General features: G+C 56.6%; 1 protein-coding gene across 4 annotated transcripts in view; it reads right to left on the bottom strand.

Annotated features, from left to right (window-relative positions):
- SLC38A10 (solute carrier family 38 member 10) overlaps positions 1-867 on the bottom strand; it is a 47,421-nt gene extending 46,554 nt beyond the window's left edge. For 2 of the 4 annotated variants that reach the window (XM_017524888.2, XM_017524894.2), the window contains exon 1: positions 416-867. In XM_017524888.2, the coding sequence (XP_017380377.1) occupies positions 416-514 (99 nt within the window). In that variant the 5' untranslated portion in view covers positions 515-867. The remainder of the gene's footprint in view (positions 1-415) is intronic. The other 2 variants (XM_017524890.2, XM_017524889.2) reach the window with 2 other exon arrangements.
- Between the last annotated feature and the right edge of the window lie 14,257 nt (positions 868-15,124).

Below are 15,124 nucleotides of genomic sequence, written 5' to 3'. Positions count from 1 at the left end.
GAGGCGGAGGTTGCGGTGAGCCGAGATCGCGCCATTGCACTCCAGCCTGGGTAACAAGAGCGAAACTCCGTCCCAAAAAAAAAAATAAATAAATAAAAATAAAAAATAAAAAAATAAAAAATAAAAAATAAAAACAGGATAAAGCGTGAAAACACTGAGTGCTGCGGTTCCCTTCCGCTTCTGAAGGATCATTTTGCTTTGTTACACTTCGCTTCGGTATCCAGTTTTTGAGCGTGGGGAACTTTCTGGCCAGAGCTGCTGCCAGGGGCTGCCAGGGCCGACGCCGTGCGCTTTTCCTCCACGGATTCTCTGCGGGGACTGCGCCGGGACCCCGAAGTCGCCCCGCCCGCGGCCGCCTGCACCCGCCCAGCGAAGCCCTGCCCAGGGCGGTGACCTCCGGGCCCACCGGACTCACCTGTTTGAAGCAGAAGGGCATGGTGAGGACACTGACCCCTACGATGCTGTTCACGATGTTCGTGATCAGCCCCCAGTTGGAGGCGGCGGCCGCGGTCATAGTGAGAGGTCCAGGGCCGCCGGGCTGCAGCCGGCTTTGGGAGCCCTGCCCAAGGCCAAGGTCACAGGTCCCAACGTCCAGAACACCACTGGGGCGGGGATGGGCAGGGGCACGGGAGCCTGAGCAGGCGCGGGCGCGGGCCCCGGAGGCTGCCCGGAGGAGGCGGCCTCGAGGGCCGGAGCGGGGGCGACGTCAACCTCCGGACCCCGCCAGGCTCTGCAGCCGCCTCAGGGCCATGCGTTCCTCTCCTGTGACTCTCCGAGCCCAGAGCCGGAACAGCCGCGGAGCCAGCTAAGGCCACCTCAGCCACACTCAGCCGCCTCGGCGGCTCTCACACTTCCGCCTTCCGCGGGCTCCGCTGTCCGGAAGTGACGACGGGAGGGGCGGGGCTTAGCGGGACGCGAGCCAATGAGAGGCGGACTCGGAAGGGCGGGCGGAAACTGGGCGGGGGGAACCCTACGGCCGCGCGAACGCTATGGCCGCGCAGCTGCCGGGTGCTCGGATCTGGTCCAGCAGAGCTGTGCCCAGGGACCCACTTCAACTGGAGCTGGACAACAAGGGATCGCCCCGCTAGGCCTCGATTTGGAAGGGCAGTCGCGGACTGGAGGGAAAGGGAGGCGCTGTGCCCTCCGGGGAGGAGCAGATTTAAGGGTTCCTTTTCGGCCTTTACCCCCAGGTCCGATTTTGGGGCGAGTGCTTGGTGCCGGGGCACTGGCGGGGGGAAGTCGAAAATTAGCCTGTTCTGAGCAATTAGCACCTACGAGGTAGGGATGAAACGCTAGGCACAGAGAGGCTCGGCCACTCGCTAAGGCCAGAGACTTCTACGGAGACGCGGTGCACTTCAGAGCTAAGCCCAGAGCAGCAGCAGTGGAGAACTTCACCTTCTCATACGAAAAGAGCAAGGGACATGCCGGGAGGGGACAGGAGGGGTGGAGGCTTTCATGACCCGAGAAACCCGGGAGGGCTTCCAGAAGGAGGTGGCTTCTAGGCTGCCGCTTGAAGGACAGATGAGAATTCCTGGGGTAGAAATGGAGGCCGGGGAGAGGAGACAACAGAGAAGGGTCCTGATAGACCTGTGGATTCCTGGCACCTAGCAGCTCACCCTGAGTCTGCTGACAGCGCGTATACCAGAGGGCTGGGGAGGAGGCCGGAGGAAGGGAGGCTGTGTCTGCAGCACCTGCTGGACCAGGTGTCTTAGAACAGAGGCCATTTCCTCAGCCACGTAAGGCTGTACCCCACCCTCAGGAGAAGAACAAGAGGAAATGCCAGGGTAAAGACTAATTAAATTCCCAAGCAAAATAATAAATGCTGATTCATTTTTAAAAATTTTTTTGAGTCAGCGTCTCCCTCTGTCGCCCAGGTTGTAGTGCAGTTGTGCGATCTCAGCTCACTACAACCTCCGCCTCCCGGGTTCAAGCTGTTCTCGTGCCTCAGCCTCCCAAGTAGCTGGAATTGCAGGCGCCCCCGCCCCAACGCCCGGCTAATTTTTGGATTTCTTGTAGAGGCGGGGTTTCACCATGCTGGCTAGGCTGGTCTAGAATTCCCGACCTCAGATGATCCACCCACCTCGGCCTCCCAAAATGCTGGGATTACAGGTGTGAACCACCGCACGCAGCCCATTTGCTTTTATATAAACGAAATACGCACACATCCATAACCTTTTTATTATGTATAAAATGTTATGCGTGCACGATAGGCTGTGACACTTGAATGTATGTTTTAACAAATAACAATAAATACCGTAAACCTGCTATTCGGCTTTAAGAACAAAAACTACCAGGGACTGAGATCCTTCCTTTCAGCTCCTCCCCAGCTGCACCTCTCCCCTGCTCTCCTGGGATCACCACAATCCAGATTTTATCAATTCATTACTTTTCTTTAAAGGTTTACCTTTTTTTTTTTTTTTTTGAGACAGAGTCTCACACTGTTGCCCAGTTTGGAGTGCAGTGGCGCAGTCTCATCTTACTGCAGCCTCTGCCTCTTGGGCTCAAGTGATCCTCCCACTTCAGGCCCTCAGTAGCTAAAACTACAGGTGTGTGCCACCATGCCCAGCTAATTTTTAAATTTTTTTGTAGAGATGGGGATTTGCCATGTTGCCCAGGCTGGTCTCAAACTCCTGGGCTCAAGCGATCTGCCTGTCTCAGCCTCCCAAAGTGCTAGGATTACAGAGGTGAGCCACCATGCCCAGCCAACTATTCGTCTCTTAATTGTAGTTTATTCCATTTTCCAAATTAATACGGATTGGCCTGCATGTATGACTGCCTAGGATAAAGAATACACTTCCTGTGTCCTTGCAGGCAGGGTTCTGGACAATGAGAAGTGAGCAGAAATGACAGGACAAATGTCTAGGGCATTTCTTGGGAGAGGGTCTGCCGCTCCCTTCATCCTGCTGCTTGGAAGCCAGATATGATGGGAGGAAGCCGTCTCAGACAGTGCAGACAGCATGATAGCATGGCAGAGTGCAGCACCAAGCTAGGAGGATCCTGGGTCCCTGGACAGCTCGTGGAGCCAAGTTGCCATGCCCATCCCTGACTACCTCCTCCCCGCTGCGCCAGGAGGGAGAGGCAAGCCCACTCTTGCACTACTCACCATTCTTTCGGACGCTGTTTCATGAATCCAAAGCTGTAGCCTAACTAGTTCAGCAGTGTACCGGGATAGGGCGCCTTTCCACCTTGAACAATTGTAAGAATTGAATTACAGAGCCCAGGCACGGTGGCTCACACCTGTAATCCCAGCACTTTGGGAGGCCGAGGCGGGCGGATCACAAGGTCAAGAGATTGAGACCATCCTGGCCAACGTGGTGAAACGCTGTCTCTACTAAAATATAAAAATTAGCTTGGCATGGTGGCGGGCGTCTAATCCCAGCTACTCAGAAGGCTGAGGCAGGAGAATTGCTTGAACCTGGGAGGCGGAGGTTGCAGTGAGCTGAGATCACGCCACTACACTGCAGCCTCGCACCTGGCAACAGAGTGAGACTCTGTCTCCAAAATAAAAAAATTGAATTACAGATATGTGCCCTTCTGCAACTTTCATTTTCATTCAACTTTGTTTACGAGAGTCGCCATCATGTTGCAGTGCTCTGAATCTCATGCTTGCTGCTCTGTGGAGCTTCGTTTCTTAAATAGCTCAGATACGCATCCACTCTCCCGCGGAGAGCACCTGAGCTGTTTCCAGTCGCTTGCCTTGGAAATAGTGATGCGGTAAACATACTTGCCTCCTTCATGTGTATTTGTTAGTTTCTCCAGGGTAAATACCTGGCAGTGGAATCGCAGGATCAAGCATATGCATACCTGTGACTTTACGAGATATTGCCAAATTGCTCTTCAAAGTAGCTGTAAGAGCTCTTCCTGGTTTACGTCAAAGGTTGGCAAACTTTCTAGAAAGAGTCAGATTGTAAATATTTTTTGCCCTGCAGGCAAAATGGTCTCTCGCAATTGTTCAGTTGTGTCATTAAATGTCTCTCGAAATGCCAAATGGTCTCACAAATACTCAGTTCTGCCGTTGCAGGTCAGAAGCAGCCGTAGACAATATGTAAACAAGTGGGCGTGTCTGTGTTCCAATAAAACTTTATTTACAAAAACAGCAGCTGGTCCAGTGTGGTCCCAGGGCTGTAGCTTGTGGGCCTCTGCTCCAATGTTCGGTTATTGGCAGTTTGACCAATACGGTGAATGAAATGAAATCTCTGTGGCTCTAATTTTCTCTAATTACAAATGAGGTTAATTGTTTATTCACATTTTCATTGTCCATTTTTCTTCTGTGAAATGCTTACTTACTTTTGCTCTTTTTCCTGTTGAGCTGTTTGTTCTGAGGAATTTCGGTGCTTGATAACCAACACTGTGTCCTTCAATTTGGGTTTGATGTCTTTTCATTGCAATAGTTTTCTTTAAAACAAATTGCCACAAACTAAGCCGATTAAACAACACAGATTCATTCCGTCTGGTTTCTGGAGGTCAGACTGAGGTGTCGGCTGGCTGCCTTCCTTTCTGGAAGGTTCGGGAGAGAGTGCTTCCTGCTCTGTGGTCGTTGGCTGGGTCCAGCTCCTTAGGGTCACAGGTCCACGGTTCCTGTTTTCATGCCGGCTGTCCCCTGAGGCCGTCCGCAGCTTCTGAAGTCCTCCTGTTCCCTGCTCACAGCCCCCTTCCCTACCTTCCCACCTTCCCCATGGCGAGGACCCAGTCCCGTTCCTCTCCAGCCCAGCTGAGGTTTTCCAATTCTGAGGATTCCTGTGATTAGATGAGGCCCGTCTAGATAATCCAGGATCATCTCTCGTCTCAGGGTCTGGAACCTGAATCACATCTGCAAAGTCCTTTTTGCCGTGTGAGGTCACATATTCACAGGTTCCGGGATTACAGTGCACATCCTCAGGGGCGGTGATGCTGCCTGCCACCCTCACGGGCAGATTCTGGCTATGTGTCTCTGCCACAGAAGTGAGGCCCCTCGTCCCACCTGTGGTGCACAGTGGCCGTGTGGCCCAGGGCTCCTGAGCTTCCGGTCATCTGCTGGGCTAGGTTTCTCCTCCCAGCGTCCCCTTCTCTGGAGCTGTGCGTGCTTTCTGGGGGTGGGAGCATCTTCCAAATTCAGTGTCCTGTGGCTTCCTGAGCTTTCAGTCTCATCAGTATGGGCTCAGGGTTCCTACCTTTCTCCGTGGTCAGGACCCGTGACTGTCGCTATTGAGATGATGCTCAGGTTGTCCCAGGCTTGGCCCTTGGTCCTTCCGTGTGTCCTGCTGTGCTCCCAGCATTCTTGCTTCCCGGCCCCATGGATATTCTTGTGCTTTTCCTGCCCAGGCTGGGCTCAGCCGTTTCTCCCAGGAGCCCTGGTTTCTGGGAGGGGGAACCTCCTGAGGGGAGGGGGGTTAGTAGCCGAGATCTGGGATCTGGGAGCTGGGTGTGCTCCTGGCTCCTCAGTTCCCGCTGGAGAGAGCCAGAAGAGATGTTGCAGAGGTGTGTGTTTATGGTGTGTGTGTGTGGTATGTGTGGGTGTGTTATGTCTACGGTGTGTGTGTGTGTAGGGTACATGTGTCTATATGTGTGTATGTATACTGTGTGTGGTGTGTATGGCCATGTATGATGTGGAGGGTGCATGTGTGTGTGTGTATAGTGTGTGTGCATGGTGCCTGTGTGCATGTGCATGGTACATGTGTGAGTGGATGGTGTGTTGTGTGTGTGTGGATGGTGCATGTGTGGGTGGATGGTGTGTTTGTGTGTGTGTGGATGATGCATGTGTGGGTGGATGCTGTGTTGTGCATGTGTGTGCATGATGCGTGTGTGTGTGGATGGTGCATGTGTGGGTGGATGCTGTGTTGTGCATGTGTGTGCATGATGCGTGTGTGGGTGGATGGTGCATGTGTGGGTGGGCTGTTGCGTGCTTTATGTGCATGGTGTGAGTGCATGGTGCATGTGTGGGTGGATGGTGTGTTTGTGTGTGTGTTTGTGTGTGCATGGTGTATGTGTGGGTGGATGGTGCGTTGTGTGTGTGTGGATGGTGCATGTGTGGGTATATGGTGTGTTGTGCATGTGTGTGCATGGCGTATGTGTACGCATGGTGCATGTGTGGGTGATGGTGTGGTGTGTGTGTGTGCATGGTGTGTGTGTGCGCATGGTGCGTATGTGGGTGATGGTGTGGTGTGCGTGTGTGCATGGTGTGTGTGTGTGCATGGTGCGTGTGTGGATAATGGTGTGTTGTGCATGTGTGTGTGTATGATGCATGTGTGAGTGGATGGTGTGTCGTGCGTGTGTATGCATGGTGTATGTGTGGGTGGATGGTGCGTGTGTGTGTGTGGATGGTGCATGTGTGGGTATATGGTGTGTCGTGCGTGTGTGTGCATGGTGTATGTGTGGGTGGATGGTGCGTGTGTGTGGATGGTGCATGTGTGAGTGGATGGTGTGTCGTGCGTGTGTGTGCATGGTGTATGTGCAGGTGGATGGTGCGTTGCACGTGTGTGTACATGGTGTGTGTGCATGGTGTATGTGCGGGTGGATGGTGCGTTGCACGTGTGTACATGGTGTGTGGGTGGATGGTTTCTGCGTGTGTGTGTGCATGGTGTATGTGTGGGTGATGGTGTGTTGTGCGTGTGTGTGCATGGTGTATATGTGGGTGGGTGGTGCGTTGCACATGTGTGTGTACATGGTGTGTGGATGAATGGTTTGTGTGTGTGTGTGCATGCATGGTGTGTGTGTGGGTGATGGTGTGTTGTGCCTGTGTGTGTCTGATGCATGTGTGGGTGGATGGTGTGCTGTGCGTGTGTGTGCGTGGTGTATGTGTGGGTGGATGGTGTGTTGTGCATGTGTGTGCATGGTGTGTGTGCATGGTGTGTGTGCATGGTGCATGTGTGGGTGGATGGTGCGTTGCACATCCGGCCTAAATGCTTTGGGATGAAGTGTGAGCAGGAGGCGAGGAGAAAGGAGGCGCCGAAGCCTGCTTCCAGCCAGCACCCTCCAGCCTCGACACCCACACACAAGTGTGATCGCCAGAAGCGATGGGACGTCACTGTCCCACGGGAGCCAGGTGTGGCTTCCTGACCACCAAGGCTATGTCACCCTGGCATGCTTTGGACCCTCTCTGAGCCTGCTCTGGGGCTCCCACCGCCGGCGTGGCTGCTGCAAGGGCCACAGCTTTCCATTAGGTCATGGGGATGACAGCCCTGGGCACCGTCTGGAAAGAGGTGTGGAGGGCTGGCTCCAACTTCGGCGGTCTCTGGGAACCTCAGTCTCAGAGAGCATGAGGCTGCTGCGCCCCCAGCATATCTGTGATCAGGCTCCTCCTCCTCCCACACCGGCATGCAGGCACCCTCTGCCCTGCTGCAAACCCCACCAAAGAAATGCGGGGCCCAGCTGCGGTGAAGTCCCCCACAAGCCCTGGCCTGCTTCAGAAAAGAATGCCCGAAGGAAGTGGGGGGGCTCAGGAGTGCCGGGGTGAGCAGAGCTGGGCCCGGGGAGCCGCCTGGCCCAGGTGCCCTGGACAGCCGAAGCTGCTTTTTTTGTTTTGGCACTGATGTGCACAGGGTGGACCCGTGTGGACATGAGGCCAGAGCCAACAGACGCCAAGGATGGCCTCAGCCCGTGGAAGAGGGAGAGGCTCGGGACAGTCCTGGCTCATGGTGTTGGAGCCACCCTGATGGGCTCTGGCCCCAGGAACTGCGAGGCGGTGTCTGTGGTATGAAGCTCCCCAGTCTGCGAACCTTGTTCCTGCAGGCTGGGAAGCTCACACAACGCACATCCAGGCACTTGCAGGCCAGGCCACCGCCCGGGTGTGAGGCCTTGGTGCCCCCCTCACTGCCCCTGCCACCCCTGGATGCCTGGGTTGCCTGCACACTCTTAGGGAGCCCAGCTCATGACACCCATGTAATGCGCGGCACTTGTCCGAGAACCACAGGAATGTCCCCCATTAAAGCTTGCACAGGGACAAGCATGGCCTCACTCCCACAGGCGCCTGCAGGTGGAGAAGGGGGACAACCACCAGGGTCCCTCACCTGCTCCCGCTTGGCGCAGGCCTCAACCCCTTCCTGCCTGCCCCACCAGGCAGCTGCTCTGGTCCAGGGGCCTGGGCTTGGTCCCTTCCCTGGGGACTGGCAGGTGGGCACTCGCTTTTCCTGGCCTCTTCTGCCCTCTGCCCTCCCGTGCAGCACCCCCCGGCCCCAAGGGCAGTGGTCCCATGGCTGGAGGGAGTCCCTGTTGGGCTCCCGAGCTCTGAAAATGCGCCTTCTCTGGCCCTCCCCCGCTTCAAGCTCATCTCCCTCCCCAGCCCCCATGGTAGGTACAGGTGAGCCCAGTCCCCTGCGGCCCCCCCACTCCCCTCGAGTCACCAGGCACCACCTGTCCCAGCCTCATTTCTGCAGCTGCTGACACCTGGGCTGGCCACACTGCCTGTGGTTTCCGTGGCGTGGCCCCAGCTAGCACTCACCTTCCCATCCTCGCCTGCACCAGGCGTGGTCATGTGACTGCAGCCTGACCGACATAAGCAGAAGGGCTGGGCAGACCTCATGACCTCCCGAAAGGCCCGTCCCCTTCCCCTCCCCCTTCTCCTTCCTCTTCCTTCCCTTTCTTCTCCTTTTTTTGAATCAGAGTGTCTGTCTCTGTCACCCAGGCTGGGGTGCAGTGGTGCAGTCATAGATGGGACCACAGGTATGCATGGCTAATTTTTTTTTGTAGAAACAGGGTTTCGCCATGTTGGCCAGGCAGGTCTCAGAGTCCTGGGCTCAAGTGATCCACTGAAGTGACCGGCCTCCCAAAGCGTTGGGATTATAGGCATGAGTCACCACGCCCGACTGAAAGCTTTTCTCTCTCTCTCTCTCTTTTTTTTTTTTGGTTTACTCTCACCCAGGTAGGAGTGCAATGGCACCATCTCAGCTCACTGCAACCTCTACCTCCCGAGCAATTCTCCTGCCTCAGCCTCCGGAGTAGCTGGGAGGCGCCCACCACCATGCCCAGCTAATGTTTTGTATTTTTAGTAGAGACAGGGTTTCACTATGTTGGCCAGGCTGGTCTCATACTGCTGATCTCAAGTGATCCTCCTGCCTCATCCTCCCAAAGTGCTGGGATTACAGGTGTGAGCCACCATGCCCTGCCCCAGCTGAAAGCTTTTCAATAGTCTTTTACCTTCCCTCCTTTCTCCTTCCTGCTGCCTGGAATGCAGATGCAATGGCTGGAGCTCCTGCAGCTGGTATGGAACCATCCTTGATATCTCCCTTTCAGTCACACCCCTCATGTAATCTGTTAGGAAATTCTGTTGGGTCCATGTTCAGATACCCACAATTTGGACCACCTCTCCCCACTTCCTGTCTCCACTGCCATCTGGGTTATCCCACCTGTCTCCAGGATCGTAATGTTCTCACTTCTGCCCTGGCCTCCCCATGTCTGTTCCCACACAGCAGCCAGAGGTTGAGACCATGTCAGCCCCTGCTCAAACCCACCCTCAGCCCAGGTCCTCACAGGGACCCTGCAGGATGTACCCTGCCTCCCTCAGGCCACCAGGAGGAAACTTACCCTTGAATCTCCCACGACCATCATGTAACTAGTGAGGGTGTTGGAACATTCAACAAGATAAAAAGCCTGCTTTCAGCCAGGCACAGAGGCTCACACCTTTAATCCCAGCACTTTGAAAGGCCGAGGCGGGTGGATCATGAGGTCAGGAGACGGAGACCATCTTGGCTAACATGGTGAAATCCCATCTCTACTAAAAATACAAAAAATTAGCTGGGCGTGGTGGCGCACACCTGTAGTCCCAGCTACTCGGGAGGCTGAGGCAGAATCTCTTGAACCTGAGGGCGGAGGTTGCAGTGAGCCAAGATCCCGCCACTGCACTCCAGCCTGGGTACAGAGCGAGACTCCGTCTCAAAAAAAAAAAAAAGCCTGCTTTCATGTACATTTTCTTCCTTTTCTGAAAATTCCAGACGCAAGGGGAGAACTGCCCAAACACGGAGGTGAAGAGGTGCCCGTTCAGACACAGGGACTCGGGCAGCTCCGGCAGTGACCGCTCAGGCCCCAGAGAAACTCACAGGCGGCAGTCCCTCGTGCTCAGAGCTGAAGGCAGATCCTGGGAGAAGCCTGGGGTGGGGACCGGCTGGTGGGCAGCACCTCCCACTCCCTCCCCGGCCCCTCCAGGGGGAGCTGCCATTCCGCAGCTGGCCCACCCAGCCCCCGGGGTGGGCGCTCCCCAGGACTGGCCCTCCCAGGGCAGCAGCCAAAGAGCAGAGGGTCTTCCCAAGAAGATGCACCCCAGTTGGGGCTTGTCCAGATACCAAGAGGCTGGGCCTGCTCCAAGGAGTTGGGGTGGCTGGAACCTCAGATGGTCCCGCCTGCAGGGGGCTTCCTGGGCGGCTTGCTGCCCGCAACTGTGGAAGGTTCTCTCTGGCCTTCCCTTCCCTGCTGTGAGAAGCACCCGAGCCCCTCCAGGCAGCCCCAGGGACCCGAATGATGAGTCACTGACTTCTTGCCAGGCTGGGGGACAGGGCTGTGAGGCAGGGTGGCAGGGGATGCAGGTACACAGCTGGGCGTCCTGGGGCACCCCCGGTCTGTCTCCAGGCTCCCCATCTAGCAGCCTTGCCCCCGCACCGCGCTCCCTGTACCCCAAGGCCTGCAGGGCCGGTTGCGGGCCCTGGGGAGGAATGCAGGAATTCGGCATGCCCAGGCGAGGTGCCCTGCCCAGCCTAGAGGCGCTCCAGCTGCGCAGGGGCTAGGGCGATGGAGCCAGGGTAATTAAAGCTGGTGACAGCCGAGGACGGATAGAGACAAGAACACAGGTGGGGTCCCAGGCCCCTCGACTCGCCCCCCCCCCCGGTGGAGGGCTGGAGCAGCCCCCGGGAGAAGGCCGCCTTCATGGGGGCAGGAAGCAGCGGCTGCAGGGGTGGTGGGCACTGGTGGACAGTGAGATTTGGGAGAGGCTGGCTCTTGCCGCACAGGGCAGGCAGAGTCACCGTGTGCCAGGACTGGCTGGGCCCTGCCCGTTCCCACCGGACACCCAGACTTGTGTCTCGTGCAGGCCCCATCCCTTGGTCAGGAAGTGGCAGGAGAGGCCCCAGGTGCTACAGGGTCTGCTGCTCTGAATGAAGGCGGGAGGCGGGAGGACAGCACTCCAGGCCCCACAAAGCTCCAAGCCTCAGCTTCCTTATCTCTCCCGAGCCCAGGCTGACATCCCCTCCCCACCTTCCGAAGCCACGGGACTGGACAAGTGTCTTCACCTGAGCCTCAGTTTCCTCATCTGAAATACAGCGTTAACCACTCCCCCTCCCAAGGCTGTGGCAAGAAATTAAGTGAAACTCACAGAGGGCCTGGCATGTGGCAGGCACTTAATCAATGCAGAATCCCTCCCCCAGCCCAGCACACGGTAGGCACGTAATCAATGCAGAACCCCTCCCCAGCCCGGCACACAGTAGGTGCTTAATCAATGTAGGATCCCTCCCCCAGTCTGGCATGTGGTAGGCGCTTAATCAACACAGAAGCCCTCCCCAGCGCAGCACACAGTAGGCGCTTAATCACTCCAGAACTCCTCTCCCAGCACTGCACACAGTAGGCATTTAATTAATGCAGAAACCCTCCCCAGCGCGGCACATAGTAGGTGCTTAATCACTCCAGAACTGCTCTCCCAGCACTGCACACAGTAGGCACTTAATCAATGCAGAATCCCTCCCCTAGCCTGACACTCAGTAGGCACTTAACATAATCCCCCTCCACCAGCCTGGCACTCAGTAGGCGCTTAATCAACACAATCCCCTCCACCAGCCTGGCACTCAATAGGCGCTTAATCAACACAATTCCCTCCCCCGGCCTGGCACACGGTAGGCGCTTAATCAACGAAGAATCCCTCCCCCCGCACTGCCCACCCTTCCCTTAGAAGCAGCGGTGCTGGGCTCCACCTCCTCTCCACGCTCATCAGACACTCGTGACAGACAGGCCTCCCCTGCTGGGACCCTGAGAGGTCCAGGCCTCTGCTCTTCATCCCCATCCCTGCCACGTCGGGTGTCGTGAGGGTGAAACAGGCCCTCTGGGCAGCAGGCATGTTGGGGACTGGCTTCCTGTGCTTGCTGCCAACATTCGGAGAGCTGTTACCGCTGGTCACATGCGGCCACCTGACAGGGCGACGCACGTGTGGGGGAAGTTCTCAGAGAAAATCGGAGATTTCATAGAGTTCCCGGTTGGTGGGGTGCCGAGCTCCAAACCCAGGCCACCCACGGCGCTGCAGGGACCATCAGTGGCTGGGGCTGATGACCAGGGCAGGGAGATCCCAGGCCCTCCAGCTCTCTCCCAGCCTCCTGGTGTGGAGGGGAGGGGGCTCCGGCTCAGCCCCAGAGAGAGGGAAGTCCACACACTGCATCTGAGCTGGTGGTGGGCAGGGTCCCCACCTCGGTGAGCAGCCCGGGGTGGGTCGGGGTCAGGCTGAGGTCCCAGTGACAAAGGGAGGCTGTGGCCAAAGTCTGGGGAGGTTGGTACAGACAGCCTCCACTCTCACTGTGGCCTCCCTCCTCTGAGGCCAGGCCGGGATGCTTCTGCCCCACGGCTCCAGCCTTCTGCCCACGCACAGCCCTGAAGGCCTGTCTGTCCTGATGAGGGCAGGAGGAGACGGGGTGGCCTCTGGCCAGATACCAGCAAGTAGAGGCTTCAGAAGTGCACAGTGGCCCTGCCACAGCCTTTGCTTCTCAGACCCCCACCCTCTGCCAGGCTGCCTCCCTTTCCCAAGCCCACACAGACAAGTATCCTGCTCTCAGCATCTCGGTGTGGGGGGGTGGTGGACGGCGGCCAGGAGCAGCAGCAGAGGCCTGGGGGGAGATGAGAAGACCCCAGCTCCCAGGCCCAGCTCCTAGGGAAGAACAGAGCCCTGGGAAGCTGCCTCAACACCCTTCCTGGGGGCCCCAGTGCTGAACAGGGGGTCTTGAAAGGGCCCTCTTGTGTGGCAAGCGCCCCCTGAGGCCTGAGCCACAGGGTCACCTTGATTTCTCAGCGGATGGATGCTGAGTCGGCCAGGATTCCACGCTATGTGTGGGAGGGTCACCCCACCAGGCCATTCCCAAGAGGTGTCCAGGCCTGGCTTTCTGCAAGGAAGCACCAGTCCCCTCTGCCATCTGCAGGGCCTGCCACACAATCTGGGGAGCCGCCACAGGACGAGAATTCCCGGCCCCTTATTCAGAAGGCAGGAAAAGGCTCCGTGAACGTGCCGGCAGGGGAGGCCTTCCTTTCCTTTACTGGCCAAGTTAGCCAGGGTGTTTATTTGCTATTTAATGTCCTTCTAAAGTAAAGAAAAATGTTAAATGTTAAAGTGTTGGCCGGGCGTGGTGCCTCACGCCTGTAATCCCAGTACTTTGGGAAACCAAGGCAGGTGGATCACGAGGTCAGGAGATGGAGACCATCCTGGCCAATGTGGTGAAACCCCATCTCTACTGAAAATACAAAAATTAGCCGGGTGTGGTGTGGCACACCTGTAATCCCAGCTACTCAGGAGGTGGAGGTTGTGGTGAGCCGAGATCATGTCATTGCACTCCAGCCTGGGTGACAGAGTAAGACTCTGTCTCATAAACAAATAAATAAATAAAAAGCAAATAAAAGCAAAATTGCTGAGATCACATAGTTTGTATTTTATAGCTGGTACATGCACACAGATTCCATTATTCCAAATAGTACAACTCTACACAAAACTAACTCAGCCGTTTTCTTGTCTTTTGTTTTGAGATGGGGTCTGGCTCTATTGCCCAGGCTGGAATGCAGCGGTGCTGTCATGGCTTACTGCGGCCTTGACCTCCTGGTCCCAAGTGATCCTCCCACCTCAGCCTCTGAGTAGCTGGGACTACAGGCGAGAGCCACCGTACCTGGCTAGGTGTCTGTGTGTGTGTGCGTGCGTGTGTGCACACCTGTGTGTGTATACAGATGGAATCTCCCTATATTTTCTAGGCTGGTCTTGAAGGCATCCTCCCTCCTCAGCCTCCCAAAGTGCTGGAATTACAGGCATGAACCACTCAGGCCACTAGTGGCCTTTCTGTGATTGGAGTGATTTCTGGCTCTCACGGAAGCACAGCCCCACCCCTCTCCTGGGCATGCCACCCTTGTCCTCAACTCCTGTCTCACTGAACCCCCCTGGAGCTGAGGAGCCGCTGGATCTAGCGCTCTTGGAGCACCGCGGGCTCTGCAAATGTGGCCTCGAAAATGGCAGCTGCCACATCTGTTTATTTCGTGGGCACACTCCACCATCCCATCAAACCTCACAAATTCAGCTGGGCGCCGTGGCTCACGCCTGTAATCCCAGCACTTCGGGAGGCCGAGGTGGGAGAATCACTTGAAGCCAGGAGTCCGAGACCAGCCTGGCCAATAATGGTGAAAACCCGCCTCTACTAAAAATACGAAAATTAGCCAGGCATGGTGGCACCCACCTGTAATCCCAGCTACTTGGGAGGATGGGGCAGGAAGATTGCTTGAACCCAGGAGGTGGAGGTTGTAGTGAGCTGAGATGGCACCACTGCACTCCAGCCCGGGCAACAGAGTGAGACTCTGCCTCAAAACAATAAAAAGTTCAGAGGTAAAATGATTAAAAATTTCAGGACAGCCTTCACCACAGGCCCCTCCAATTCCAGGCCCTGGGCAACTGCACTCCCCACCACTCATGCAGCCAGCCAGTTACTCAGTAAAGACTTTTCTAGAAGTGTCAGCCATGACTCAAGGCTTGGGAGAGGGGCCGGGAGAAGACCTGGGGGATGGCGGCAGAGGCACCTGCCGAGCCTTGGGAAGTTCCCTTAGGGCTGGTCTGGGGCTTCCTGCTGCGCGAGGAGACCACTTAGCTGTGGGTGGCCTCCTGCCAGTGTCTCGGCAGAACCCCGTGCCCAGGAGTGGGGTCTCCAAGGAGGCAGCGCACCCCATGATAGCCCCCACAGGAGGCCGAGTTAGCATCTCCCCTGTCAAGGGAGCCCTGTGGTCAGGGCCAGGACTCCCTCTTCTCGAAGATGCCAGCACAGCCCTGGCTTGCAAGGACTTGTGTGTGTGTTTGCCTCTGACGGGGAGTCAAATGACTGGTGTGTCCTGGACACCTGCACACCAGGCAGAGGCTTCTGCACAGGGAGCTCTGGCTCCGGTGGGGCTGGGGCTGGGCCTGGGGCTGGGACTGGGGCCGGGGATGGGACTGGGCTGGGGA

This window comes from Cebus imitator, unplaced genomic scaffold (genome assembly GCF_001604975.1).
Source record: "Cebus imitator isolate Cc_AM_T3 unplaced genomic scaffold, Cebus_imitator-1.0 Scaffold36, whole genome shotgun sequence".
NCBI classification, from domain to species: Eukaryota; Metazoa; Chordata; class Mammalia; order Primates; family Cebidae; genus Cebus; species Cebus imitator.
This window is presented reverse-complemented; position numbering and strand designations above follow the sequence as displayed.